At 49.1% G+C, this 25916-nt stretch overlaps 4 protein-coding genes across 6 annotated transcripts; 2 read left to right on the top strand and 2 right to left on the bottom strand.

Annotated features, from left to right (window-relative positions):
• Positions 1-1372: 1372 nt before the first annotated feature.
• Positions 1373-8708, top strand: syt10 (synaptotagmin X). 2 transcript variants are annotated; one of them, XM_057022285.1, is made up of 7 exons: positions 1373-1676; positions 2197-2590; positions 4348-4906; positions 5610-5730; positions 5894-6065; positions 6150-6279; positions 7013-8708. In XM_057022285.1, the coding sequence occupies exons 1-7, from the start codon at positions 1490-1492 to the stop codon at positions 7082-7084; spliced, it is 1635 nt and encodes a 544-aa protein (XP_056878265.1). In that variant the 5' UTR covers positions 1373-1489; the 3' UTR covers positions 7085-8708. The 2 variants fall into 2 exon arrangements, with proteins under 2 accessions (XP_056878265.1, XP_056878264.1); XM_057022284.1 differs by having other exon boundaries at positions 1375-1691.
• Positions 8709-13084: 4376 nt separating this feature from the next.
• Positions 13085-14298, bottom strand: tnnt2c (troponin T2c, cardiac). Its single transcript, XM_057022336.1, has one exon. The coding sequence runs from the start codon at positions 14129-14131 to the stop codon at positions 13307-13309; it is 825 nt and encodes a 274-aa protein (XP_056878316.1). The 5' UTR covers positions 14132-14298; the 3' UTR covers positions 13085-13306.
• Positions 14299-16573: 2275 nt separating this feature from the next.
• Positions 16574-18433, top strand: LOC130519141 (transcription termination factor 2, mitochondrial-like). 2 transcript variants are annotated; one of them, XM_057022320.1, is made up of 2 exons: positions 16574-16788; positions 17192-18433. In XM_057022320.1, exon 2 carries the CDS (start codon positions 17193-17195, stop codon positions 18264-18266), a length of 1074 nt encoding a protein of 357 aa, XP_056878300.1. In that variant the 5' UTR covers positions 16574-16788; position 17192; the 3' UTR covers positions 18267-18433. The 2 variants fall into 2 exon arrangements, with proteins under 2 accessions (XP_056878300.1, XP_056878299.1); XM_057022319.1 differs by having other exon boundaries at positions 16576-16788; positions 17141-18433.
• Positions 18434-25821, bottom strand: cry1a (cryptochrome circadian regulator 1a). The gene is made up of 14 exons (XM_057022277.1): positions 24957-25821; positions 22064-22172; positions 21847-21989; positions 21588-21772; positions 21328-21416; positions 21020-21160; positions 20636-20947; positions 20275-20426; positions 20001-20203; positions 19815-19916; positions 19636-19731; positions 19458-19535; positions 19264-19368; positions 18434-19146 (listed from the first exon to the last, which is right to left on the bottom strand). The coding sequence occupies exons 1-13, from the start codon at positions 25112-25114 to the stop codon at positions 19268-19270; spliced, it is 1869 nt and encodes a 622-aa protein (XP_056878257.1). The 5' UTR covers positions 25115-25821; the 3' UTR covers positions 18434-19146; positions 19264-19267.
• Positions 25822-25916: the final 95 nt, after the last annotated feature.

The following is a 25916-nucleotide window of genomic DNA, read 5'->3' as shown; positions in this document are numbered from 1 at the left end:
ATCAGCACCAAGCTAAAAACAGCTTTAGAGCGGGGAAGCTAAACTGCCCGTAGGAGCACCATAAATCTGAATAAAAGGTTTAAAGCTAAATAATCAAGCTCTTTGGAGACTTCACACATCACAAATCTCAACCTCGTGGTCTCCCGTCAGGGCTTCATCAACATTAGGGTACATATTCAGGGGAGCATGAACATCTGCACCAATGATGGATGAGAGGCTTCATTCTGGTCCAGCGAGCTGACGAGCTCATCGCCATGGAGAGCCACTTAAATAACCTGATAATAGAAAACCGTCAGTTCCTCCACTCACGTCCTCTGATGTGAGTGAGTTTATGGTCAGAGGCATCGCAAAGACCTCGCAATCAGCGCATGTAAAATGAGTTCACAGCAGGTGAACGCAACGGTGTCAACCGGGCTCCTGACCTTCAAGCCTTGGATTGTTTTTTAAATATTATGCATGAAACATTGAGCGTTTCCATTCAGTAGGTTAATCCACAAGTTGACATTAGATTTATTTATGATTTATAAGCGAGAAATCAAAGTGGATCTGAGACAGAAAAGCATGAACAGCAATGGCTGTTCCTGCTTTCTGGGGTTGGTTATGAGCATAAATAGCCTGGGAGTATAAGTACAAATGAAGTAATAAAATATAAAGAGCACAAGAGGCCACTGGCAGTGTGCCCTGCAGACGCCCATCCTGTCAGCTCTGCCTCAGCCAGAGATGCTGGGTGACGCCACACTCCAGCCGTCAAGAAAAACACTAGTGTGCAAAAACACCAAACACCCAAATGACTCCAGCTTCTAAATAATGCAGATCATTGTGGAGCGTGTGTTATATGCATGCAACATATGCAAATGTGCTTTTTTTGGTGTATTGTGTGGGCACGCTTTCATATCGGAGTTTAGAAATAGGATTCCGGCTGCAGCAAGACCCTCTATTACACCGAAAAATCCTCCAACAGCAACAACAGTAACAGAAACAGTCTCCTGGCTTCCTTATTTTGTGGAACAGTCCCAGTTAAAACATACGAAGGGATGCAAGCGCTCTAAAAAGGAAGCCTAATAGCCTTAGTGAATGACTGTTTGCTACTGACACTTGTTAGCATCATTGAGGACACAGCAACAGATATGCAGTTATTTTAATATGGACAGACAGACAGACATAGATAACAATAAAGAAGATAGATAGATAGATAGATAGATAGATAGATAGATAGATAGCTAGATAGATAGATAGATAGATAGATAGATAGATAGATAGATAGATAGATAGATAGACAGACAGACAGACAGAAGTTGCAGCCGCCCGCAGACAGGCGCGTTGCTATTGGACGCGCTGAGGGTTGGACCCCAGCACCGCCGCCTGTTATTGCTGCGCAACGAGCGCGCTCGTCCCTCTTTGCGCACTGGATATGGATCAGGACGCGGCGCGCCTCCCCGCTCTCTCCCGCGGACCGGCTGCACTCCGCGGCGCATAATCGGGTGCCCAAATGAATCGCCACCCTCCCGGCTCGTCTGGCGTGCAATGGCTTAACAGAAGAGACATGAGTTTTCGGACGGAGGACAGCATTGCCTTGTGCAAAAGGGCTCTCCAGATCGTTACGGAACTTTGTCTCACGGGACACGTAGACCGGGAAAAATGTTCGGATATATTCGCCCTGGAGAGCAGTATACCAGGTAAAGGATATGCAGGTAAATAGACCAAAGGCCTTTTTCTAAATATGATTTTTTTCACCAAAGATTGCACAATTACGCACGCAAAGTCGAGCGAAGTTAGAAAGATGAGAGCTCTCCTTCCTGTAAACTTTAGCGAGTCGCTTGGCTGCGTGTTTAATGGCAGATAAGTGTTGTGGAAGCGTTTCTGCACCTGTTACATCTGGCTGAAGGACATTCCAGACGGATGAGCGCAGCAACAGGTGGTGTGCTCTAGTGCAGCAGCTGAGGTGACTGTCTGATTCAACAAATGATGGACGGTCTCGAATTAAAGACAAAATCTTGCTACTCGCTGAATCCTGGATGCTGCGGAGGTTTTATATGATTTTAAAAAATGAGCCTGCTTTATCGAACAAGTGCATATTCTGCCCCTTCTTTCTTACAGCTCGATTTCTCTCCCTCTTTTTCTCCTTTGCATGTTTGTCTGTCACATTTTGTCCCACGCATTGCCTCCTGTTATGACACCTGTATGGGTAACATGTAGACATCTCTATAAGTCTCCTAGCTGTGGTCGTGGGTTTCTGTGGCCTCGCCCTTTTGGTAGTCTCTCTGTTTGTCTTTTGGAAGCTGTGTTGGCCCATTTGGAGGAGCAAAGCTCTTTCAGCTCATGTGGAAAATGGCCTCCGTGTGGGTTTCCCCGAGGCGCCTCAGTCCAACTCTCTGCTGGCCGCGGACTGCAAAGTGGGGGAGGTGGAGAAGAAGTATCCGCTGGAAGTGAAGGTGAACGGCCGGAACTCCGTCAAGCTCCAGGAAGCGGCCATGAAGATCAGCCAGACGTCTCCAGACATTCCGGCTGAGGTGCAAACAGCCCTGAGGGGGAAGCTCAAACCGCAGGCTAAGATCCAGAGACAGACCACGGAGCCGACGTCCTCCTCCAGGTACCTGACATGAACCCACTGCAGGCGCAAGGCCTTTCACCACCGAGGACGCGTAATGGCAGCCGTTAATACCCTTGAATCTGAAGTGTTACACACAGACCGGACAAAGTCCGCCTTCTCGAGCCTGCTTTTGTTTGCTCCATCCACGTTAGCGCACAAAAAAAAAATGCTGCTTCGAAAAGGCTGTAAAAGCGTGACAGTCCGTGACACAATGGCCACTGCCCGTTAGGTTTGGCACGTGTCAAGGGCTGGATGCTGACCTTGATGTGCTGTTGCACACGCTCAATCTCCTGCACTGCCCTACCGGGGATTGAAAAAGCCTCACTTCCTTTAGCCTCATCACTCAGAGCTGCCACATACCTCCCTGCACCAGTCCAAACCCTATAATCTCCTTTACATACAAGTCAAGCTGTTATGGCACCAGCGGGAAGCAACCCCAGTAATTAACTAAGCAGCTCTCACTCCCCTTTGTTTTGCAGCACCGTGTTGACTCTACAACATCCATAATTAGCAGTGCTGCAGGGTGGGAGCTGTCACGGCGGACGCTCGGTTTCTGTTGGGTGGCGCCAGGCAGCTGGGTTCGGTTTCTCACAGGGAGCCGCTATTGACAACTGCCTTTGTCTGTCGTCAGGCTCGTTAATTAAGTTACATCAAGATGGAGGCCCGTCATGAGTTATCCACCCACCGGGGATGCAGAGACAGCAGGGCGAAGGCGACAACACCCACCGCTCGAACCTTTCAACCCACTAATATTGACGCGATGCCGTAAACTCTAATCAGCACCAAATGCTGATTTAGGACCAGTCGAGGTGAAAGTAAGAACCCCTGATGTTTAACTCAGGAATACGCTGCTGACATTATCAGCCTGCCTCTGCAGAGCCTGGTGAAATATTTATTAGCCACTCCAGGACCCAGAGAAACCATAGTCGCACTAATGTGTTTTCTATGCGCCACATTTACCAACGGGGCAATTAAACCGGCGACTAAGTCGAAGCCGATGCTTCTTTTTAATTGTCCGTCCACTGATTGCTTCATAAAACGTCCGAGTTATGGAAGTGTTGGTGGCGGGTGCGGCCAGCCCACAGATATGCCTTCAGATTGCTGTTTCGCATGTGAAGATTTAACGCGGGGCCAAAGGGTCAACCCGTGAGAACGTGTTATGGCGTCATTCATAAAGGCTCCTTTTAGATATTCTCTCTGACAGAGGGATAAACCCCGTCAAGGATTGACAGGATCGGGACCGAGCAACATCAGATGATTGGGACTTTTTTTTTGTGCGCGTGTGTGTGTGTGTGTGCCGTCATCCTGAAATCTGAAATTGAATGCAATATCTCTGGTGTTAGCGCTGGATTTGGTGTAATCCCCGCTGGATTGAATGTTTGTCATGGTTGTGCGGCGGGACATCACGTGGTGAAAAGGCGGCGTTTTACAGCGTGCTTCGGTTCCAGGCTCCAGTCCTCTCCTCTGTATGAGCGTAGTCCTCAGCTGTCCTTCCCGTGCCATATCATTTGTTCTACAGCTTGTCAGATTGCTGTAATTGTCTGAGAAAGGAGGTGGGCCAGTTGCTAGGTAACAAGTTTGGTGAGTCAAACATGGCAGCTTTTTCCTCTTCATTCTTAATAATATATCAAATGCTAAAAAACAAAAATTAGCAGTGTTTAGTTCATTTGTAGGGAGTGTTTTTGGTGCCTGATGGAGAAAACCTGGGGCAGTAATAATAACACTGCGATTCCTCTGACCTTTAACCTTTGCATCAGGCACAACTCATTCCGGCGCCACCTGCCTCGGCAGATGAACGTCACCAGCTTCGACTTCAGCATGGACGCCATGCCCCTCCGTCAGTCATCCACGACCAGCATCGGGCGGATAAAGCCTGAACTCTATAAGCAGAAATCTGTGGATGCGGAGGAGGCCAGGGAGCCCGTGGAGTCCTGCGGGAAGCTCAGCTTCTCCTTACGGTACGACTACGAGGAGCAAGCGCTGGTGGTGAGGATCCTCAAGGCTCTGGACCTGCCCGCCAAAGACTTCACAGGAACCTCCGACCCCTACGTCAAGATCTACCTGCTACCAGAGAGGAAGAAGAAGTTCCAGACGCGCGTGCACCGCAAGAACCTGAACCCCACCTTCGACGAGGCCTTCTGCTTCGCCGTGGCGTACGACGAGCTGTGCAACCGCAAGCTGCACTTCAGCGTCTACGACTTTGACCGCTTCACCAGCCACGACATGATCGGCGAGGTGGTGGTGGACAACCTCTTTGAACTCTCTGATCTGTCCAGGGAGGCCGTCGTGTGGAAGGACATTCACGCGGCCACCACGGTGAGTCCTCCGCCGCCTTATCGAGCCGACACACTGTGATCTAAAGACTCCACACAGAAATCGCTGGCGTTTCCACGCGCCCTCAAACACAACCTCGGCGCGTCCTCAGGAGAACTCTGTATATGCGGAGACTAAAATGATGCTTTATTAACATTCATCATCATTGTCCGAACAGCTTCTGCTTTATTCATGGACGTCTTAGCTGTGATAAATACCGAGCAGCCTCCTGTTCTGTAGAGCTACAAACTGAATTTTGTCCGAGCAAAGATAACAGAACTTTTTTTTTAAATTTTCCTGGACACAAAGGTTGAGATGGATAGAGAATAACCTCAGCGTGGAAGAAGGGAAAACCTTTGTGCTTCTTTTCTTTCACTCTGTTGTGATGAGGCCACAATCTGAAGATGTCACGCAGTGACGTCATCATGTGACCCCAGAGACACATGACATCAACAGCTCTCAGCTCCAAGGTCAAGAAAATACGAACGCATTTTACAAGAAGCCTCTGACATCGCCTAATTTAATCTTCTTAATTGTTATTTCATATTTTCCTTTGCCACCTACGACAGCCCGCGGCGCCACAGTAAAAATGAACCCGCCGATACGGCGAAGAGCCATTTATCAGTTGACTTCAACGTTTTGAAGGGCAGAACAAGGTTAAAGTTTTGAAGTGGAGATAACGCCGGCTCCCCTCTTTGTCCTCCAGGAAAGCGTGGACCTGGGAGAGATCATGTACTCGCTGTGCTACCTGCCCACCGCGGGGAGGATGACCCTGACGGTCATCAAATGCAGAAACCTCAAAGCCATGGACATCACAGGCTCCTCAGGTAACCACCTCGGATTCTGCTCGCAGCTCCGATGTGACGGCTGGAGGCCTCTTTCAAAGGAACTGTCGGATTAAAACATTAAAAACACCCTCTGCCGTCGGGGAGAAGGCCACCGTATCTAGATGTGTACAGACAAAACGGTAACAGCCCCTCTGCTTTCCAGACCCGTATGTGAAGGTTTACATGGTGTGCGCTGGACGGAGGTTGAAGAAGCGAAAGACTACCACCAAGAAAAGCACTCTCAACCCGACGTACAACGAGGCCATCATCTTTGACATCCCCCCCGAGAACGTGGAACAAGTCAGCCTGTCCATCATGGTGATGGACTACGACCGGTGAGTTCAGGACTGCAAAAAAAGGAAAAAGAAAAGACAAATGGGGAATTTCATTTCACCGTTTTGGCACTTGACTGCCCACAGGGTCGGACACAATGAGGTCATCGGCGTGTGTCGCGCCGGGCCCGACGCTGAGGGTCTGGGACGGGACCACTGGAACGAGATGCTAGCTTACCCACGGAAACCCATTACACACTGGCACGCGCTGGGAGAGGTACACATCTACATTAACAAATCTTTTCAGACGGTGTCTTTAATCCCAAAGTCTTCCCTGAAAGTGACGCATTTTCTATTATTCTCCGCTTTGGCTGCAGTTGCGCAACACTCACTTTGCATCTGACAGATGGGAGGATTATTTTTAGTAGCAAAACTCTTCAGTTTAGTAAAAACTGTAATCATAGAGGAATACACTATCTTTAATGATACGGTGAGTCACAGCATGAAGGAGAGAATGAATTTTCTTTTTATGGCTCTGCTCTGGGAATACCATAATACTCGTAGCAACTTACAGTCATCAAAAGCCCTCATTTACCACAATCCCCTGTTTTTTCCACCAACCTAAAACCAGTTAGTATCCCCAATATGGCTAACAGCCACATACCAACAGTGAAACACACTCAGTCCGCTCCGGTTTTTGTCCCACCGCTGCCGTTTGGCAACGTCGCTATAACAACCAACCGCAACCTGAAAAGGCTCTTAGAGGCTCTGAGAGCCGGGGTGAGCGGAGTAGGTTCCCTGTAGTGGAAATGACAAAAAGACGTGTTTGTTATGGTAATAGTTTGAGCTTTTTGTTGCATTGAGCCTGAACACCAAGCGTGTGGTGCGGTCGCTCTTACAGAGTCTGTTCCAACTCCATTAACATGCAGCAGGGGACACCTGAGGACAAGTAAGACGCTGAATGAGCCTCGGTGATATAAAATGAAATCTTGTTGCTGTGTTGCCCACAGTGGCCTGAAAGAGCGGCGAGCTTCGAGAGCCAAGGCTCGTGCCCGTCACCCAAGCACTCACAGACGCCGTGAAGCTCAGACGCGGCCTCGGCTACGTAACAAGAGAGAAGATACGACGAATTTTGTGGTGGTGTGGTAAGAAAATGTTCAATGTTACGTTTTCCGAGTGCTCTACAGAGTTAGCTATGCACAGCACTCGCTGTCATTCTCTCCATGAGTTCGTCTCCTGGTGAATTTGCTCGGAGCATGTGGACAGAAGGAGCAGCAACACCTTCTCAGAGATTTAACGGCAGCCCTTTGGACATTTTGGGTTTTCTCTGGAGAGTCAGCACTTTACGTTACAGCACGGCTTTGCTACAACTAAATTAAAAAATGAACATATTTGGGTAAATTAATCATTCACAATTGTCAACGATTTGTTGTTTAAATTCATTGGGCGAAAAAAAAAAATGTAGCGAAAACATGTAGAAAAGAGTGAAATCGCCATATGTTTATAAATCACAATGGTTTTATAACCATCATACAAGGTTGAATTTAAAGAGGTTGTTCTAATTCATTCAATAGTCTGCACTTATGCTGAAAGGATCTCTAAAGTGAATTTATGCTAATAAGCAACTACATTAGCCAGTCCAGCTAGCCCAGCTAACATTCATTACACTAGCTTATACAATATATAGACAACAATCTCCATCATATTGCAACCTAAATCATAGATGAGCATTAAATTCATAGATTCTTGCACCATTATTTATCATTTTAAAAACCACTGTATGCATTTATTGATGACAGACCTGCAGAGTCAAAGACACAAACATACCATAAGATGCATCCGCATCATCGCATGTGAATATAAGGCGATAAAAGGTTATTAAGAAACGCTGTTGTTTAAATCGAACGACAAAACATAGCAGGACATAACCAGTCCAAGAAATCAGGGAATTATTATCCATTAAACACGTTTGCAACTTTAATCTAGTGTTTGTTTTTAGTTTTTTACATTAAGCCATATGAAATTCCGTTCAATGCATCAACTCAGTGACTCAGTCTCTACTGTAATATGAGTGAGAAGCTAATATGAAACCAACACAGCAAATAGAAAAAGGCTATGAACTGTTAACTCTCTTGCACATACATATGAAGATGCTTCTCTCCTCCCGCCGCCCACAAATAGAAATATTTTTATTCGTAGCATGTAATCGCCACTTTTGATGTACTAAGCATTTAAAGAGTAAAGGAAAGACGTAAGAATCTGAGTTTAAACTTTCTGTTTACATCTGTATGTACTGTATCCCGTACTCGTCGATGGCACTGTATATATTTAAAAGTGGAAATTCAAAACTTATCGTAAAAAAGCCTATGGAAATAAGAGACATCGCAAAGTATTTCTGTTGTTTGGTGATAATTTGAACAGCTCCGACGTGTAGTCGAGTGAAACTTAAACATGTTCTGTAATAGTAGTGAGCATTTCGCCCTAACTGGAGTCCCAGTAAAGCCACTTCTCAACTTCTTCAGTGTTTAGGAGATTAGAGCTTTGATTGTTTGCATTGAATCGATATCGAGCAAGAAACAACTGCATTAGCTGTCCTGATGTGTACAGTTTGTGATAACTTTTGTAACAATTTAAAGTAAACATTTGGAATATGATTTATGGTATCCGTTTCATATGTATTTTAACAAAATAAATTTGAAAAACTGAGCCAGGCTGTGTCTCTTTATAGCTCAGCATACCAATAACTTGATAATCACTCAATACTTAATCAGTAATCGATGCACTGTGGCTCCGCCACGTTTCTACGGAAGCCCCGAGCGGCCAAATGTGACAGACTTACATTAAAATGTGGCTTTTTGCAGGATAACAGTCGCTAAACCCAGTTCTAATTTCTAAATGCACCATATAAACCAGTATGAAAGGGATTTAATTGTGATGCCAGTAAGAGTCTGAGGTTTCCTGGAACACTCGCTCTGAAGCGCGACATTAATCTAACCCCACCCCCACCCCCCCACCCCCCAATCCTTTCTGTCTGGGATGTTTTTAAGACCTTCAAGATGGGCAAAATAAAATAAACAGCTGAATGGTTCTGCCTTCCCCTGCGGGCATCTTTTTTTTGAAGGTGAAACATGAAGAGAACATTTTGATCATGCAGCACGCTTTGCTTTTGATCCACAATATTGGATGAAACAAAGCGGGAAAGGCTTGGGGGAGGGGGGGGTGCATTAGTATCCCTGGCAATGAATGCTGCTTAGAGCTAAGCCTGTATTTAGAGTGGAGTTGTATTTCTGGTTTGGGAAGTCTAATTGCATATCATTAAGGCTTATTTTCTGCTGGGTATTGGAGGAGTTTGGACTGGTGCTGAGGCCAACGTCAGCGCCACACCTGCAGGATCTGCCCCTGTTACGCAGCAATCGTCCAACTTTTTTAATTAGTTCAGCGAGAAAGGCTCCAATGAAGCTGGGATTGACCCGATAACCCAATCGTTAATCAAGAATACACCCTCAGATATCAACCCAGCCATCTCTTCAAGCCGCTGCTACAAACACAGAGAGCTGAAGTGTCATTCCGCTCTCACAGTGGGAGTCAGAGGGTCAAAGGTCACCACATTAAGTGTGTGAGCGCCGCCGGGTTCTATTTATATTTCAGTCAGCAGAGGTGAAAACGAGACCGCTCCGCGATGCCGCCGCCCTTTCCTCCATCAGCTCCAGGCTCAGACTTCTGTCATTCATCCGTCCAGTTCTTTTGACGCGTGCCGCCAAAGATTTCCATGACAAAAAGCCACAACAATGGAGACACGAGAGAGATGACAAAGGTCACCCGCATGCTTAATTCCCTGCTAGCATCCATCCTGGTAGGATGCCTCGTTAGCAGTCCTCGGTTGTTTCGGCGGTGCGATGGCGGAGAAATGTGGTTCCGCCCCGGCTAACCTGCTCAAACATGTAAAATATGAGAATTAGCCACCCTGAATGAGGCCGGTGCTCGGCAGGTCTCCACACACACGCGCAGAGGTGCTGAAAGCATGAAGGAACATAAAGGATATTGACGTCGGGGGCTATAAATAGATGTTTTACCCCATGGGTACGAGCGCAGGAACCTTCTCTCATTATTCTCCCCGCTTCATTGGATTGTCTTGACAGAAACCGCTAACTCCTCGTAACGAGCCCGTGTAGACATGCGTTTGGACCTCGTGACCTCCTGACCTTCCACAATGTTGAACATCTAGAGCAGTGAGTTAGCCCTTTTCAGCTTAGACAAATGCTAATGCCGTCTGCTGTCGATAGCCTCTGACTCAGACTCCAAATGAGTCTGACGGCTGTAATTAAGGCATCGTGAGCATCGTGGTGGAGGGGGGGGCAACAGGTGTGGGCAGCAGAACATCATCCTGTCACTAATGAGCGGCTGAAGGGGGCCGCTCCAGCCGCCTTTGATGATTTATTAGGCGAGCAGAGGTGGAGGGGACGGCGTGAATCACCCCAGAGAAGGAGGATGTGAGCTTGAATCCAAAGTAGTTAATTCCGTCAAAGGTGCACAAATCGGACAGAACGGGCAGGTGACGGCACCCAGGGATGGAATTTCACAGAGGGAAACAAACACGCCGATGAAGCGCATCTGCGACTGCGGTTGGCAGACGTGTGAAGTCGGGAATGAGCTCCGCTTCTGTGAACGAGCCCCCGGAGCTCCTGGGTCCCCCGCTGGTGTCATACTTCAGTCTCTTGTCCTCCGGATGCACCTTTGGGTCCCACCAGGGAGCCTTTTGATAACCCAGTGAAACGTTTTAATAGGGATTCCCTGGGATGTGTGAAAATCAACACACACACACACACACACACACACACACACGGTTAGTGTTCCCTCCTACAGTTCTATTTTTGTTTGCTCCGACGTGATGAAGCACATGAAACTGTCTCCACATTTCCTCTCAAGTGTCTGATTAAATGAGTCTGGTGTTAAATAAATCTGGCTGGTTCCTTGATTCAGGTTCCTGTCCCTGACACACGAGCCCGTCACACCGCTGCCACTCGGGAGGTCCCGACCACTGCAGCCGCACCTGTTGCATCATTTTACACCTGGACTGAGTTCATTTGGGTTTTTACTTCATTTTAATGGACAGACAGATGCGTTACGTGGCTCCGCTGTGACGGAGCTGAACACACCAGAGCGCCTGTAGCATCACCAGGGTGAGGTCCGATGACAGGTCGGGAGCTAAAGAGGTGAGACTCAGGGTAATTAAAGGCTGTGCTGTTCCAGCTCAGAGCAGGCTGACACACATTCACACAGAGACATTCAAACTATTTACTCAAGAACTCAATTTCGAAAGCCCGCAACGAGGATCTGACGGGATATGTGTGGATGTAAAATCTTTACAAGGCCAGGGGGACCCGGGGGGGGTCCAAATGTGGCAGGATGCCGAGGACACGATGAGATTAATGCCCTGTCGGACAGGCAATCTCCTTTATACCCCTGGATGCTCCCAACTCCCTCCTCAATTTGATGGAGACTGGAGAGAAGTCCAAAGACCTCGGTCTCCAGTGAGGGCTAATTTACGCAGCATTTTGTGGCAGCTGGGGAGGAAGCCCCCACTGAGCAACATGTGTTTACAGCCATAAAAGTGGGCAAAAACTACATATGTCTGACATAAAGACACACCAGAGGATTCTGCAACGGCAAAGTCAATCGTGAAGCTGGGATTTGAACCTACAACCTTCTTTATGTGTCAGGCAAATTCATCTGTTTAGCGCTTTATTGCTTTTGCTTCATTCTAAAAGTCTTAACCTCTATGTAGGAGCTCTTATTTATTAACTTGCTTTATTTTTTGTTCCATAAATTGTCGCTGACTGGGAAAACAAATGTTTCCAGCCGTGTTGTTGTTGTGAACCCCTGCCCACGGTGATAAATCACTTCAAAACAAAGCCAACGTGGCTCGCCTGGCTTTCTAAAGTGACTGGCTCGCATGTTTACGGGAACTGTTTTTGCAGGGAAAACACAGATCGGGACGGTCGCCATCACCCGCAGGTGGGAGCACTGGTTCAAAGGACAAACTCTCTAACATTCTAAAACAGCTTTGGAGTGTAATATGTTTAAAAAAGAAAAAAAAAGCACAGATATTCAATTAGCATATCTGAAAACTCAAGCTGCTGCAGCCACGTTTGTTTCCCCCCTGCAGAACTATGAGTGCTGCTTTTATTTTTAGGCCTAACACTGGTTGCATGTTAATTAGAACACAGGTGACTCGCATTTTCCCATCGATTCCCAGTGCACGCGCCGCTGCAGCAGCGCGTCCGTCCAGCCAGATGTTGCTCACGTCGGTCCGTTTGAGTGCATTGAGGCTGCGGGGCGATAATGAGGATCCTATCGCAGTCTCTATGGTAACCTCTTGGGATACTGCTGCGTTGTTGACAGATGTATAGCATTTATGAGCTCAAAGCTTAAAAAGAAAAGTCTAAGAGGGTGAGAAGTGTTCCTCCCGATATGACAGTGTCGCAGGTATAAATAAATAAATAAATAAAATCTGGTATTAAAATCCCGGTGGATGAATAAACATGATCACGGGCAATCAGTTAATTGAGTGGTAATTCTGCTAATAACAATAGTAATAATAATGGTGATGATAACTGGCGGTTGCTGTATGAATCATCCTATTAGTGCCAAATTAAATGCAATCACATAAAACACTTTATGAAATCAATTTTGTTCTGGATCACCTGCATTTAGTTACGCAACTCTCCTCAGAGGTTTGTGCACCACAGCCTGCGGCTCTATCGCCCTCTAGCGGTGGACTTGAAAAACGGCCCCAACACTTTATTTTTTATGTGCACTTTTTAAAATTATTATTATTGGAATTGATTTGATTTTCGCATTTTAGGGCTCGTTGGTTCTAGCTAGACAACAAACGTCCCCCTGAGTTGCTTCTCTGAGACAACAGTTGGGTCTTTTTTGATTAAAAACTCTGGAAGCTGAGTCCAAATCAGCTCCGTAAAAAGTCAGCTGTTCTCCATTTGTCAGATCTTCAGACAGCCGCTCAGACTGAGACCTGCACGAGATGACACCATTTGTTTGTCCCAAATCCCAGGAAGAGTCCGATACAAACGCCGGGAAATAATGAAATATGATTTATTGGACAGAAATGAAAACCTGGCAGCACATTGTAGAAGACAATCATCTTAAATTGTTAAAAGGACGTGAAAAACCAGCCTGTGGATGCAGAAAATCTTTATACAAACGCGATCTCCGGGACACTTTTTATGACAAATTGTCCAGAAACCCAAACAAAGAGAACCACCCCAGCGGTGGGCTGTGGCCCCTCACTTCAGGGAGCCAGCCTTGCCTTTGGCCCCGCGGGATGCTTTGGACGCCTTAGACGCCTTGGAGCCCCTCTGGTGGTCGCTGACTCGGTTGCGCAGCACGTAGATGTCGTACTTCTGCCTCTTCAGCTTCTCCGCCAGCTCAAACTTCTCGGCGTGCAGCTGGTGGAGCCACCGCCACAGGTCCTGCGCCTTCTCCTCCAGCTTCTCCTGGTTCAGGTGGTCAATGTTCAGGGGCTTCCGCCGATCCATCAGGATCTTCTTCTTCTCCTCTCTGGCAGTCAGCTTCTTGCCCTTCTTCTGATCCACCTTCTGCAGGTAGCCGCCGAACGACTTATTGGTGAAGATCTTCTTCTTCTTGGCCTCCTCCTCGGCGCGCAGCTTCGCCGCCTCCTCTTCGCGCCTCGCCTTCTCCCCGGCCAGGCGGGTCTGGCGCTCGCGCTCCTGCTCGGTGCGAATGCGCTGCTGCTCCGCCCGGTCAGCCCGGCGACGCTCTATGCGCGTTCGTAAGGCGATCAGCTCCTCTTCCTCCTTCTGCCGGGTGGTGAAATGCAGCTCGATCAGCGTCTGGAGGTCGTTGTAGTCCTTCTCCAGCCTCTTACGATGCAGGTCATCAAAATCCACCTTCTCTCCATCGGGGAGCTTCGGAGGAGCCATATTTGGTACGTATGTGGCCTTCGGCCGTGGTCTGGACTCCTCGTGCTCCTCTTTCTTCTCAGCCTCTTCCTTTTCAGCTACATCCTCCTCTTCCTCCTCATACACCTCTTCTTCCTCCTCCTCCTCCTCCTCCTCATACTCTTCCACAATTTCCTCAGAGTCTGACATGATGGTGCTCTTCTGGTGGAGAGACAGCAGGGGGGTCACCACAGCCTCAGAGACAGGAGACGACTGGGGTCTCCAGTGTGGCGGCTGGGGCGTATTTAAGGCGAGTGACCATGTGACCAAAGCCCAACCAAGTCTCCAGGGTGCAGGTCAGCGGAGGGACGGATTTCGAGACAGATGGAATAATCTATTTTCTCCTCACCGAGTCTTGACAGCCACACACCCACCCACTTATCCCCAAAAGACTACCCCCCCCCCCCCCCACCCTGACAGCCCACTCTGTTGACCCCGCAGCACTCCTCATTCCTTTGTAAGGACAAGATGAGGGACTATTTCAGATGCACAACAGATGCACGCGCATACTTGCGCTTGGCATCGCTCCTGAACAAATAGCAGCCATACTTTTTTAAAACCCACCGACGCTAACACTCGTAAACAGAAGAGCTGCAGACAAAAGCTCTTTTCCCCAGCACAAAGATGCGGCTTCAGGGTTAGAAAAAGGGGCTTTTTTCCCCCTCGTCTCCTCGAAGATGATAAAAACATCCCCAGGAAACAGGACGCCGATAAAGAACAAAGTGAAACGGCAGAGAAATCCCAGTTAGTTCAACACCAGGCTGCCATTTTGCTTCAGAAGATTCAACATCTTTCTAAATGCAAACTAAGACTCTGTAATGTTTGGATGGATGAAGCCCAATAGTGCATTTTCTTCTTGGAATTACAGGTTTCATTCTGCAGTAAAATGTCACGCGAACCTTTTTAGAGCAACAAAAGGTTTTCTAAAAGAACATAGGACATTTAAGAGGAGCTGTTCCGCTCCAGCATCGTCTCCACTCTGGAATGTAATTAAAACATTCTTGCTTGTGGAAGCTTCTGCTTTCATCGCCGGGAGGATGACGGCGGAACTGCTCCTGTGCTTCCATGCGTAAATGCTGTGTGTTTGGAACAAACCGTTGGAAAAAGCCAAAAGTTTTCCAACTCTTGACAGGGAGAGGCAGCTGTTCGGCCACGTCTGAGAATTCCAATCACAGCGATCAAGTCAAGGTTTGATTCTGCTGTGCAGTTATCTCAGGGACTTAAATTTCCCTTGCATAAATCTGCTGGCGCTCAGAGCGGGTGAAGACAGACTTAGAGTCACCACAAAGCAAACCATAATGCCCCGGACAATGTCCATAGCCGGAGTCATCCCAGAGAGGACTGAGCGGCCCTAAACCACGACACGAGAGCAGCAGGTGGCTCCGGATGAAGCCACCCTGCTGAAGGACAACTGTGTCCATCAGCAGAGGAAGGCAACAAATGATGCCTATAAATAGTCCCTGCAGCGTCTGTCGTTAAAAGCACTTCAAACTGTGGAGATTTCCTGCATCTTCCAACTCAACTGACACCATAAAAAAGGAGAAGAAGAAGAGGGGGAGGCAATTTACTCACTCCTAACTCCAGAATTAAAAATAAGCAGATATTTATTAGATATACATCGGCCCAACACAGATTTAATGATAAATTAAACTTTTCTCCGCAAAGAAATACCTACGTACTGCTTAAGGACAGATACAAGAGTGCCCCCTCCTGGTCGTATGTGATAATTACAACCAAAATATACAAATTTAAAGTTTGCAAATTAGTAATTCGATTAAATTATGTACAACGAGTCCTCATTTACTTGTTTGTACGTGATATTTTATCTGGTTCAAGGTGCACAACAACCAGTTTCATCCCAGTATTCCCAGAATTATCCCAGTAAAGTGGTCATCAAGTGATGGAAGTGTTGTTTAATGTAAGTTTAGTCACAAAATATTCATAAGCTTTGACAGATGTGCTGCTTTTAAAATCAAAACGTCTTAAAGAATAAAGACTTATCAATCACAATAAGCCAGGAACTTATTTCAAGTCTCCAGATGCCGTTTCATTTAGATTCCTGTGTTGACAACGATTAAATTTGTTTATTGGTATAAAAATGAAGGAAATATTTTTTGTGTCCTTTACAAGACACTTCCTTAAAACTTAAAACGAGTTTAATTTAAAGATAAAGCGCTGGCCTGTTCACTAAACTTGACTTCATATTTTACGTGCTGTATTTACAAGCAAGTGTTGGAAGATAAATAAAGCATTTATGGGTAACATTTATGAAGCAATAAACGACAGAATATTTTAAATTTAATTTTAGCTTTTAACGCTTGACCTGGGAGGAAGGCTAATTAGCTGGTGATGCTAACATGGGTGCAATTACGTACAAACCTGCTACCCTCACACACATTAATCATTTATTTGCTTCTAACGTGGTTTTATAGATTGTCCACCCCACTAAACAGCTTTATTAGAGCTGCTTGCATTTATAACGGGAGTTTCGTGGCTGTTAGCGTTAGCTTTGACATTAGCTTGGGTGTTGTTTCCTATTTGCGCAAAGGTCAAAGGGTCAAAAATAACCAGCTATAATCGAACCACCTCGGGTAGGCGGTGTCAGGGCGGGTCGGCGGTAATAAAGCCGCCGTAAGCGGTCCAAAAGGCGGTGCTGGAGGACAAACGCCGCCCTGGCGGCGGAGAGAGAACATCCGGCCCCAGCCCCGCCGAGCGCCGCTCCGTCCCCGGCTTTGAGCGTCCCCGCACGGCTCCTCCTCCTCGGCTCAGCCCTTATGAAAGCTGTGCTGGGATATTGTTGCAAGCTGGTAAATAATGCGTCCGTATTTCTGTCGTTTATTTCAGCCTGTGCATGTCTTTGCTACCCTTTACCACTTTAAACGTGTGCGCTAATGTAGCTTTGGAAGCTAGTTTGACTGAAAACATGCAGGTTATTGGATCCACGCCCGGCAACTTACGTGTCAGACTGTGTTACTTAACCGTCGGAGCAAATGTTCTCCCGTCCCCTTCAGCTCAGAGCAACAGTTTAGCATTAGCAACAACTTTACAGCACATTCCCCCTGATTTAGCCGACACACAATGTGAAATGAATCAGAGTTGCGTCTGTTGATGAAGTTAAAAGGTGCCCGTAAGTCCACTGACATGCGCTTTCTGCTGCAGATCCACCATGCTCCGCGTCACCACCTCCACCTTCTGCCTTTTCTGCCACAGGATGAGACTCCTTGTGCCCCCATCGGCGTCTTCTTCCACTCATCCCATCAAAAAACCTGAAAACCAGCACACAGTGAACTCCCTCTATGACCTCTCAGTCGACGTCCGGAAAATAAGGAAGTTGAAGGGCTGGATTCTGACCGAGAGCACGGCTTACGTGTCCGAGACCGCCGACCTGCTGAGGGACATGGGTGCGGACGCGGCGGCGATCTCTCGCATCCTTGAGACTCACCCCGAAGCCGTCCTGTGCCCCCCGGAGGAGGTGGCGACCCAGAGGGAACTCTGGGAGTCCGTGTGTCCACGCAAAAAAGAACTGATGAGCATCGTTGAGAAATTCCCAGCTTCGTTTTTCGCGCTGACTCGGCACAGCCACCAGCGCGCCAACATCCTCTACTTCCTAAGCCTGCGCCTGAGCAAGAGGATCATCAGCAAGATGATGGCCAGCGCCCCCCAGAGCTTCAGCCGGCCCGTGGAGCAGAATCAAGAGGTCGTCCACACCCTGAGGGAAACCTACCTGGACCTGGGTGGGGATGAGGGCAACGTGCGGGTCTGGCTCCAGAAGCTCCTCATCCAGAACCCTTACATCCTCTTGAGGCCGGCTCAAGCCTGGAGGGACAGCGTGGGCTTCCTGAGGGAGCAGGGCTTCAGCACCGAGGAGCTCCTCAGCCTGGTCTCCAACCTCCGGGCGTCCATCGCCGAGCTGCATCCCGCCGCCATGCAGCTGGCGCTGGCGTACATCCAGGAGACCTTCTCCTGCTCCGCGGAGGAACTGAAGCAGACGGTGATCCGCTGCCCGGCCGTGCTGTACTACTCCCTGCCGACCCTGATGGGCCGTTACCAAGGACTGATGGATGCCGGGTTGAGCGCGGAGCAGGTGAAGGAGTCCCCGAACGTCCTCGAGCTCACCACCCAAATTGTTCTCTATCGGATGGACAAGCTGGCGTCCTACGGCTACGACGTGCGCTCCGGCAGCCTGGGCGTCATCGTGGGAACCAAGAAGGACTTTGAGATGAGTTACGGGAAGTTGCAGCTCCGGCAGCAGCGCCCGCTCTTCAACCCCGTAGCTCCTCTGTGACGCCGCTCGCAGGTATCAGCAGAACCGCCAGCCTCCGAGGGGGGGCGCTGTTCTCCAACTACACCTTCCAGCTTGAAATAACAGCCAGATGCATTTTTTTTAAATATTTAATCCAGTTTTAATTAATTAAACAAGCACAATAAAGAAACAGGAAGCAAGTGAAGCACTTCTTTCTCTCCAGTGGTACATTTATTGGGGGGGGGTGATATACAGCAGGGGGTCACCATGATATGAAGATTCTGCACGTCTGTCGCTTTTCTGCATTTACTTCAACCCGACAGTGTTTCTACAGTGGAATAAAACGGCGAGCACTACGACAGAAATGATGGGAACACGCTTTCGATAGATACGCTGGATGGCTGACAAAAGGGGGCGGGGCTTGGGAGTCAAATAAATGAGGGTAGGCGTTGGTGTCAGGATCCATCCCAGATTTTTCACCCTGGTCTATGGAATGGAAACGGCCTACAAATGGGTTTTTATTGAAAAGTTTCCAAAAAGACGAGCTCCATCCACAATGATTTCTCATATCAAAAATATATCAATGGGTCTATGGCTACACAAGAGAGAAACACACATACAATATCCAAATATGTACAAGTTGTATGTGAGTTGAAACTATATACAGGAGGACTCTTTGTTGTCCCGGCAACCCAAACACCAGCACAGTAACAGCCGCTCCAGGGATGCGAGCACTGGACCGGGCCGCTGCACAGTCAATATACAGTCCCAAAGAAAAATAAAAAACCAACCAAAGGTGTGTTTGAGGGTGGGGCCGTTCTCTCTTTCAGAGGGTGTGTTCATGCAACGGTGCAATGTCAAAACCAGAAAAAACCAAAAACATCTGTTTTGTCTTGGGCTGTTTACACATCTGCACGCTCTCCTGCAAGGACAAGGACACGTGCACGTCAGAAAACGCTCCAAATGAAGCTCAATTAAAAAGGACAGCTCAACCAAAATAATAACTGCATTTTCCAAAAACATTCCTCTACTGCCTCACCTGTCTAGTGGTTGCTCTGTCTCTGGACTTTGGAACTTTTGCCGTTCCCAGAGTCCTCGTTGTGGCGCTTCCCGGTCGTCTGAATGCCCCCATGGCGTTCCAGTCCTGGAAAACACAAACGCCGTTTTTTTTACAAATGCCCCTGAAGGCAGCTTCAGCGCCCTGGTCGTCGAGGTTGGATGTGGCGTTCTCACCTTTTTGAGTGGATGGACCGGGAATCTGCTGCGTGTTCTGAGTGTAACACATGACCCCGGAGCTGGTGCCTGCATAGCCTGGAATTCAGGAACATTTATGGAATTACAGACACATAACAGACCGTGAAGCAGCTCTGCTGTCAGTGTGTGACGGCTGTTGCTGAGGTGTTAAACTCACCCTGCTGGGGTGCTCCCATGCCGCTTTGGGGGTCCTGCATGTACATCATGACGCCGCTTTGCCAGTCTCCCTGCGTGTGAACGGGCACCTGATAACCTGCAAGGCAAGATGCTTCCTGTTTAGGAACGCCGCTTCCCCGGCATACGCGCGCGGCGCCGACATGGTTTCGCTCTGCTTACCGGACGGAGCGCTGGGATCGTGTGAAGCTTCCACTGGGAAACACGTCTCATTGTTGCTGTTCCTGTTGCCGTTGGAGTTGGAGGGAACTGTAGCCAAAAGCCCTGAAGACAGAGCAAACCCAGGAATCAGAGCTTTTCCTGCGCTAACCGGGAGCACTTCACAGCTGGATTTCCCCGCCTCCTCACCGAGGCCTCTGTAGCAGGAGAGCTGCTGGTAGATCTGCTTCATCCGCTCGATGTTGAGGCGGCTGGCCTCGGCGTGGTTCACCATGGGTTTGGGGTAGTGAACGCCGATCATGCATTTGGCTGCCTTCTGCACGCTCTCAGGAGCGTTCCAGGGGTCGTAAATGTATTTGGCTGGGAAACCCCTCAGGATGGGCAGGTAACGCCTGCAAGAGGAAGCGCTCGGTGAGCACGCCGCACGGGGACAACCGTGTCACATGACAAAGCTCCTCCGTACCGTATGTAATCTCCGTTGGGGTCCGTGCGGCGGCCGAAGCCGACGGGGCAGTAACAGTGGAAGAACTGCTGGAAGAAAGAGCTGCAGGAGAGCCACATCCAGCTGCCGGCGTTCACGCTCCAGTCTGCATCCAGCAGCAGCTCCTCAAACACCTGCGGACACACAACGCGGCTGTTAGCTGAGGAGCAGGCAGGAAATGATGTCGTGCAACAATATTTTTAAAAAGCGAGGTCCTGGATCATCGGTTGTAGACGCTAGCAGATAAAAGTGCAGTTCCAGTCACGTTTAATGGGCAGCATAAACCGGACCGACAGGGAAAACGAAAGAAAAGAACAATCCCATAATGCTACTGTTCCTTCACCTTCATGCCCTCCTCCCAGCCAATCCACAGGTCTCCTCTGGTCAGGAAACAGGCCACGGCGTGCCGGGCCAGGTGATGGATCCACCCCTCCTGCCTCAGCTGGGTCATGATGGCGTCGATCCAGGGGAAGCCTGTCCGGCCCTCCGCCCACTTGGCCAGCGCCTCCGGGTTGCGGTCCCATGGGATCTGCACACAGATGGGGTTGTTCTCCATCTTGTCAAAGCAGGGGTTGTTGGTTGCGGCTGTGTAGAAGAACTCGCGCCACAGCAGCTGGCCGTAGAGCGACAGTGGCGGGGAGCTGTTCTTCTTCACCTGGTGGAACAGACAGAGGTTAGCATCTGGGAAACTGGGGGGAATGAGTCCGAACGAGAGGCTCGTCTTTACCTTCCTGTACAGGTCGGTGAGTTTAAAGTAAAAGAGGCGACAGGAGAGGCAGCCAAAGCGCAGGTATGGGCTGAGGCCTGTCGGGCTGGCGAGCAGCGAGTTGGCGTTCATTCTGGGACGCTCAAAGTTGGCCACCCATGCCTGTTCACAAGTCACATGGGGTTGTTTTTGTTAGCAAATGTGCAGAAAGGTGCCAAACCAAGAATAAAATGAAGAATCTGGCTTAATGAGAGTTTATGGCAGACAATCTTATAGTAGACATTTCTAATTTCCTCCCATTCTTCCGGCTTGTGTCTGGATTTACTGACCTTCCTCTCCAAATGTCTCTCCAGTCTTGTGAGAGCTTCAGTCTCTCCCCCTGGCCACACAGCTGAGGACAGACCCTCGGTATCGAAGCCTGCGGAGAACATCAAGCCATTGTTTTCACCTTCATCAGAAACACTTTCAACTTTTTTTTTTTTTTTACAGAATCAAATATCCAAGATTTTCTAAAAAGGTTGTGTATTATTTTATTTCACCACCAGGTGGCGACAGAGACTGTTTAAGCCCTGATTTTGCTTCCACTCACCCAGCTCCTCCAAGGAGGGAACCCCGTACTTGTCATCATGGTCGTCGGACAGCGGTGTTGTGCATTTCCCCATGATTTCGGCCGTTATGGACTCGGCAGGAACCTCCACCGGGTCCATGCGACTGATGAGGGTCTGGAACCGCTTGTAGGTGAGCGGCGATTGACCCCCATTTAACTCTATGATCCTGCAAAGGACAGAAAGACTTAAAGACGTGTTGGAGGCACGGCGAAGGAGCGCGCAGACTCAGGCGAAACTCACTTGTCCAGATCGTAGAGCGTGTGGGAGATGCACACCGTCACCTCCACGCCGGCCTCGGACGCCAGCTTCTTGATGGCTGCATCGCGCTCCTTCCCAAACGGCTCAGAGTCGTACTCGTAAGACAGACGGGAAATATTCCATTCCTGGACAACAAAGGCGGGGTTTGATGGAGGCACTCAGAAGGAACGTACGGCCGTGCGATTGATGGAGACGCTACCTTGAAGAGCCTGGGAAAGACATCGGTCGGCTGGCCCCGGATCACAAACAGCCGGGAGTTAAGCTTCCGCAGGCTGGAGTCCAAATCCTCAAGACTCTGCAGTAAGAACCTGAAGGACGACACCGGAACAAGCAAAAAACGTAAGTGTGAGCGTGCTGTTAATGCTGAGCAAAGTCTAAGAATGATGTGAAGGTTCTGGAGCTCCGAACTCCAAATTTGATCAAATGGACTCGATGAGTCAGAGGGTGAGAAAAGTGAGCCAACGGCCCAAATACACAGCCATGAAACGCACCAAACGGCGTGGAGCGTCACAGTGGAAGAAGAAACACTCGCAGCTCCTCAGTGTTCCGCTTTGCTTCTCTAGAATCTGCGACTTGATTTCAAATCGCTCGTGTTCTGACGAGTGAATCGACTCTTCCCGCCAAAATCTGCCGGGAGAGAGGAGAAAAATCCTCCTCCTCCGCACTGTTTTGAGCCTCCAGGTTGGAGGGCCCGGCCGCCGCGCTCCAGCAGGTCACCGTGTTCCGGAAGACGAGTATCCACTTTCCTTTCTGAGCCCCTGGAGGACGCTCATCTCCAGATGGAGGGTAAACACGCAGGCAGAAGATGAGTCACCTGACCTGCATTCGTATGAATGCTGATCCTCCGCTGTGAGTGAGGTCAGCAAACGCCCCTGACCTAGAAGAGGCGCTTTTGAATAAATATGATTAGGTTAAACATCTGCATCTGCAGCCGGTCGCCACCGCAGGCTTATCGTTGGGGCGCCCGCTCCCATTCATCTGGCGCGGCCAGGTCCCGACCACGGAGGAGGGATATGACAGATGCGAGCCACAGTCACGGGACCTGCGTGTGCCGCCACAGCGCCCAAAAATCGCCCTGGGCCGACACATTTTCCATTTTCGGGAAGCGACGCTCTGGACCTGCAGCCCGTCCGAGGGGTTCGCCTTTTCTTATAGAAGTAGGTCGAGGAAGGGTGGAGCGCTCACTACTAACACACTGACCTACTTTAAGCCGTGCGTGGTCGCGCTGGTGGGGGGGCAACGGTTATTATGATTATGTCATCTGGAAATGGCCTGTTTGGTTGAGGGCTTCAAGGATGCAGCTGATTGCTGCAGTTTGGATTCTAAACCTGCGCTGGCGGTAATTACAGAGGCGGCAGGGCACGACGAGCGGCGCCACATGCACACAATTCACTACTGAATGATGTCATGGCGACTCCACTGAAATAGCAGAGTTTATGTTTTGGTACAAAATGATAGGCAACGGAGTCTAAAAGGTTAAGGGACCTCCATTATTTACACATATATATTCCAGCAGTGTCACAGTTCATCAACAACGCTGCCATAAACCCAGCGGAGGCTGATTCAAAATGAAACCTTTGTGCGCTTTATCTTCTCATCAGAAAGTGGAGGCAACAACTGCTACTGAACATTTAGCAGCACGGCTTAAATGAAAGCCAATTCCACAGCAACGGTGTGGGTGTGGGTAACGGCGCCAGCGTCTGCGTGGTGGAAAGGCCGTCTGGCCTTAATCCTGTTAATTCAAGACCAAATTCCCAGCGATGCAATGTCAGACCGCTGAAACGTTCATTGGTGCCCCAGAAGGAACCACTTTTTCCTTTTGTGTCGCAGCTAAAACCGTGGGAGTGTCTCACCAAGTCGATTTCTTTTGAAAGATAAGTGCCGAGCCAGCGGGGCTGAGCAACGCTGATCCTACGGTTTAAATCTCGGCTTGGTTTCAAGGTCGCACGCGTTCGAGGCATATTGGCACTTTTTTACAGCATTTTACACAAATCTAGAGAACAACACTATAACAAGTGGGGATAAATCGCCAAGATGTTTAAGAAAACGCCATAAAGACCTCATTTGCATAGGTGTTTTCTTCAAACCCCGTCTGTGTGACCTGATTTCTCCACGCTAATTTAAATAAAGCCAAGTTCCTCACATCAATCCACCCATGAAACCATCTACACTGATTCCTAGAAAACTGGTTTTGTGACAGCGATCAGATCTATTCAGATCTATTCTGACAGCTGGGGCTCTCGTGGATGAAATAAAGCAGAATTAGCTTTAACAGTACAATTCCTCCCCGGCCCAGTGAGCCCCACCATCACACTGGGGCTTTAAAATAACTTTAGTATTCCATCACATCCCATAAACCCTCATTCAAATGTTTGAGGCATCAGGATTCAACAGCCTGTTCCTGTCTCACTCGCACACCGCGCGTCAGGGAAATGTCAGTTATGTAAAATTTTAGAATTGAATTAAAAGGTGGCGATCCTGGACGGAGGCTCCGCCCCCGCCTTCAGCCCGCCGCGGGCAGACGAGGGGCTTTCATTCATTACTTTCATGTCTGGAAACTCTGAGGGGCCGGGCCAGCCCAGGCTGGACGCAGACGTTTGTCACTGGGCGGACTGGTGGCACGCTGGAAAATTCCCCACAATGCATCGGAGGAGGGGGGGGGGGTTATTGACATGGTCACCATCTAGTAACCGATCCTGATAAAAATACAGAAAACACTGACACTAATTCCAGCCGTGTCCTGAGGCTAACACGCCTAAATACTGTTTACGTGTTTACGTGACGTGTGACACGAGTCTCCGCCACGTCCGTGATGTCACAGACTGTGTTCGCTGAGCATCATCTTCACCCTGAAACCACAACCGATGTTTGGATTTGTGATGATTACGGATTACTGAATGGTGGGGGACCAGACGGATCCCGAAAGATCTCCCAGGAAGTGCCCAGCATGGCTGGAAGCGTCACTTCCCTTTCCTAGGTTGCCATCGTGCAAAGAGAAACTCCAGGTGAAACACCTGCACGCAGCAAATCAGCGAGTATTAGGGCTCGAACCCTTGCACCCTCCACCCACAGGGGCATCAGTGTTGGCTCACCTCCACCTGTTGATCCCAACGTTGGAAGATCCGGCGAACCAGGGATCGAGGATGTAGACGCAGCGGACGCTGTCGGCACCCAGCAGAGAGTCCTTGAGCGACGGGTTGTCGTGGAGCCGCAAGCCCTTCCTGAACCAGTGGATCGTATTAATGACCATCACTCAACTGGATGAGTCCTTTATGTGCTCTTTCTGGATGGAGAAGCGGTCCTCTGTGTCGCTTCACGCCTGCCGATGCTTTCAGGTGTAAACTTCCCGGATCAAGAGAAAAGAAAAACCAAAGAAGAAACGAGGCCGAGATTTCCAAACGTCGCAAGGGAAGCGCGTGTATGCTAATTTAGCATACAAGCGTGGCGAAAAGGGTGTTTAGCCTTGCTCTAACAGAACCTTTTCCATAATTTCGAGAAATTTAGAAAGGGTTGGCAGCTGAAGCATTTGGCCCGGAGACAAGCAGCGGTGACCCGGCGGGCTCTAGGACCTGCTCCGCTCGGCGCGTCTTGTTGTATAACTTGTTTTCACGAATAATGAAAATACGACAAAAACGGCGAAAAAACACAAGAAGTTGAATCAGGCCGACTCGCAAAGTCCTAATCGAACCGAATCGACGCGACAGGCGGCTGTTTGGGCCGGAGATTGGAGACCGTTGCTGCCGCCGACGACACACAAGACGCGGTGGCGACAAGCCTCCAAAGCTGGTTATGTAAATACAGGTTCCGAGGCGATTCTGTCAAAACCCGCCGCTCGAACGTCGCCTAGACAAACACTTATCGGTTGCAAATCCTCCCCGGACCCGTACGCGTCGTCTCCGTCGATTCCGAGCGCCGTTTGGAGTATTTATGTCCAATATTCGTCTCCGCTGTAAACGAATGGCTGCTCAAGCTCCCCACCGCACCTACAGGCGTAGCTCCGCCCACGCGTGACGCAGGCGGCTCCGCGCCCTGTGATTGGCGGAGGCCGCTGG

The sequence above is a fragment of the Takifugu flavidus genome, chromosome 22 (genome assembly GCF_003711565.1).
Source record: "Takifugu flavidus isolate HTHZ2018 chromosome 22, ASM371156v2, whole genome shotgun sequence".
Taxonomy (NCBI): Eukaryota; Metazoa; Chordata; class Actinopteri; order Tetraodontiformes; family Tetraodontidae; genus Takifugu; species Takifugu flavidus.
This window is presented reverse-complemented; position numbering and strand designations above follow the sequence as displayed.

Coding starts and splice junctions, on each gene's coding strand:
- syt10 (XM_057022284.1), top strand. CDS start 1,490: ATGAATCGCCACCCTCCCGGCTCGTCTGGCGTGCAATGGCTTAACAGA. Junction 4,907..5,609: donor ACATTCACGCGGCCACCACG/GTGAGTCCTCCG, acceptor TTTGTCCTCCAG/GAAAGCGTGGACCTGGGAGA. Junction 6,280..7,012: donor ACTGGCACGCGCTGGGAGAG/GTACACATCTAC, acceptor TGTTGCCCACAG/TGGCCTGAAAGAGCGGCGAG.
- tnnt2c (XM_057022336.1), bottom strand. CDS start 14,131: ATGTCAGACTCTGAGGAAATTGTGGAAGAGTATGAGGAGGAGGAGGAG.
- LOC130519141 (XM_057022319.1), top strand. CDS start 17,148: ATGCTCCGCGTCACCACCTCCACCTTCTGCCTTTTCTGCCACAGGATG.
- cry1a (XM_057022277.1), bottom strand. CDS start 25,114: ATGGTCATTAATACGATCCACTGGTTCAGGAAGGGCTTGCGGCTCCAC. Junction 21,161..21,327: donor AGAGACATTTGGAGAGGAAG/GTCAGTAAATCC, acceptor ACTTGTGAACAG/GCATGGGTGGCCAACTTTGA. Junction 20,427..20,635: donor GCTGGGAGGAGGGCATGAAG/GTGAAGGAACAG, acceptor GTGTGTCCGCAG/GTGTTTGAGGAGCTGCTGCT.